Below are 2,312 nucleotides of genomic sequence, written 5' to 3'. Positions count from 1 at the left end.
CGAAAATTTAAGATAATATCTCATCTTTACTAAATGGAAATAATTATTGTTCCATAGCCGTTAAAAAGGGGTGCCCGCCGATGCCGCCCCCTGGATCCACCCTTGGATTCGGGCACTTCGAGCTCTAAGGATTGTCCATCTTGAAACCTTTAAGAGCATTCATATTAGTTTTCTTATATCTATATCTAAAATTTAAAATTTAGGATAAATAACTCATTTTATTAAATTTAGATAATTACTTTTCATTATACATTAGTCAACTATCTTAAATTTTTTATTATTTTTAATTTTTTTTATTATTTTCTTCTCTTTCTTTTATTTTTTTTATTATTATATTTATGTAATGAGTGGAAGAAAAAGATTGAAAAGAATGAATGGAAAGAGAGAGATTGAAAAGAAATATTATTTTATTTTTAAGGTAAAGTTTATTCTCTAAATTTAAGAATCACATTAATCACAAATTTAAATTTAAATAATAGATAAGGTAATGAAAAGTTTTTAACTATCCTATTTAAAATTTAGGATAAAATTGTTAAATAGGATAGTTGATATAGATTTTATATATATATATATATATATTTTATCCGTGGCACCGTGTGCAAATTGTTTATTCGTTTATATTTATATAAACATTTACCTATTAATTTAATTTGCAATATAATCGTTTTCTAAAATCATGCGATGGGCGTTACCGCGTTAGTATTTATACATCACGAAGAATGATAGTAATGATCCATTAATTTGCAGATCCATAGTTGAGAAATGGAATCCACGAATAAAAATGGTATTCATGGTGATCAAGAAGTGGCCATGGCTGAGCTAATTCGAGGCCACGGCCATCTCTGGAACATCATCTTCAGCTACGTCAACTCCATGGCCCTCAAGTGTGCCGCCGAGCTCGGCATCGCCGACGTAATCCATCGACATGACCAGCCTCTTCCTATGTCCGTTCTGCTTACCAAACTCTCCATTCCCCTTTCAAGAGCCGACTCATTCCGCCGCCTCATGCGCCTGCTCGTCCACTCCGGTCTCTTCGCAAGCTCGACCGCCAGCGACGAGAAAGAAGAGGCCTACGCCCTCACCCCCATCTCCGCCTCCTTTCTCGTGACCAGCAAAGCAGAGAACATGTCCCCGTTCGTGCTTACAATTCTCGACCCGGTGCTTGTCGACCCCTGGCACTGCTTGAGCAGGTGGTTCACCTCTGCAGCCGAACCACCCGCCGCCTTCGACCTCTTCCACGGGAAGTCATTGTTCGAGTTGACCGGAAACAACCCCGAGTTCAACGTTAATTTCAACAGGGGCATGGCCGCCGACGCCAGCTTCATGGCTAAATTGATCCTCAAACAGTACGGCGACGACGTCTTCCTGGGCCTGCGCTCGCTGGTGGACGTCGGAGGAGGGACCGGCTTTCTAGCCACGGCCATTGCCGATGCCTTCCCGCAGACCAAGTGCGCCGTGTTCGATCTCCCGCACGTTGTGAGTTCGCTGCAGGGAAACCCAACGGTGGCAGCCATCGCTGGCAACATGTTCGAGTTTGTCCCCCCAGCAGACGCAGTGATTCTCAAGGCATGCAATATCATTAATCATCTTCTTCTTTTTCCATTTAATTTTCTTATAATTAATCATCAATCATCTGTTGCTATATAATGCAGTGGATATTGCATGACTGGAACGACGAAGACTGCGTGAGGATACTGAGAAATTGCAAGAAGGCGATTCCTCCAAAGGAGGAAGGAGGGAAGGTGATAATTATTGAAATGGTGACGACATTGGAAAATGAGGAGGATGTAAGTATTCATGATGAAACGACAGAGACGCAGCTTCTGTTTGATGTGTTCGTAAGGGCAGCTGTGCCAGGGAAGGAGAGGAGCGAAGCAGAATGGAAAAGTATCTTTATGGCTGCTGGTTTCTCAGACTACAGCATCTCACCAATCTCGGGCTCGCGTTCTCTCATCCAGCTCTTCTATTGACTACTCTAATCGTTGTAAAAGTAATTGGAGGGTAAAATAAGTGAATAAAGTGACATAAAGAAATAAAAACTTGCTTATAAGTCAATATAATATGGAGACCATTGTATTGTGTTTCTCTTTAATTTTTGGTTCTCCTAGAAGCCCATTATAAGGTGCTACTTGTAGAGAGAGAGATGTCCTCCCATATGCATCAAGATTTTAGACAAATCTAGAGGACTTGCAAGGTTGATTCCTCTCCATCTAGCTAATCTTTTGAATATGCTTGAATAAGTAGATCGATCGATGGCTTGATCTGCACCTCTCCTTGTTTGTCAAAAACATACTCATGCCCTCATTATATTA

At 40.7% G+C, this 2,312-nt stretch overlaps 1 protein-coding gene across 1 annotated transcript; it reads left to right on the top strand.

Moving 5' to 3' along the window:
* Positions 1–705: 705 nt before the first annotated feature.
* Positions 706–2,092, top strand: LOC121981265 (trans-resveratrol di-O-methyltransferase-like). The gene is made up of 2 exons (XM_042533704.1): positions 706–1,566; positions 1,653–2,092. The coding sequence occupies exons 1-2, from the start codon at positions 763–765 to the stop codon at positions 1,968–1,970; spliced, it is 1,122 nt and encodes a 373-aa protein (XP_042389638.1). The 5' UTR covers positions 706–762; the 3' UTR covers positions 1,971–2,092.
* The last annotated feature ends 220 nt before the right edge of the window (positions 2,093–2,312 follow it).

The sequence above is a fragment of the Zingiber officinale genome, chromosome 5A (assembly GCF_018446385.1).
Source record: "Zingiber officinale cultivar Zhangliang chromosome 5A, Zo_v1.1, whole genome shotgun sequence".
NCBI classification, from domain to species: domain Eukaryota; kingdom Viridiplantae; phylum Streptophyta; class Magnoliopsida; order Zingiberales; family Zingiberaceae; genus Zingiber; species Zingiber officinale.
Note: the sequence above shows the minus strand (reverse complement) of the source record. Positions and strands in the feature narration are given on the sequence as shown.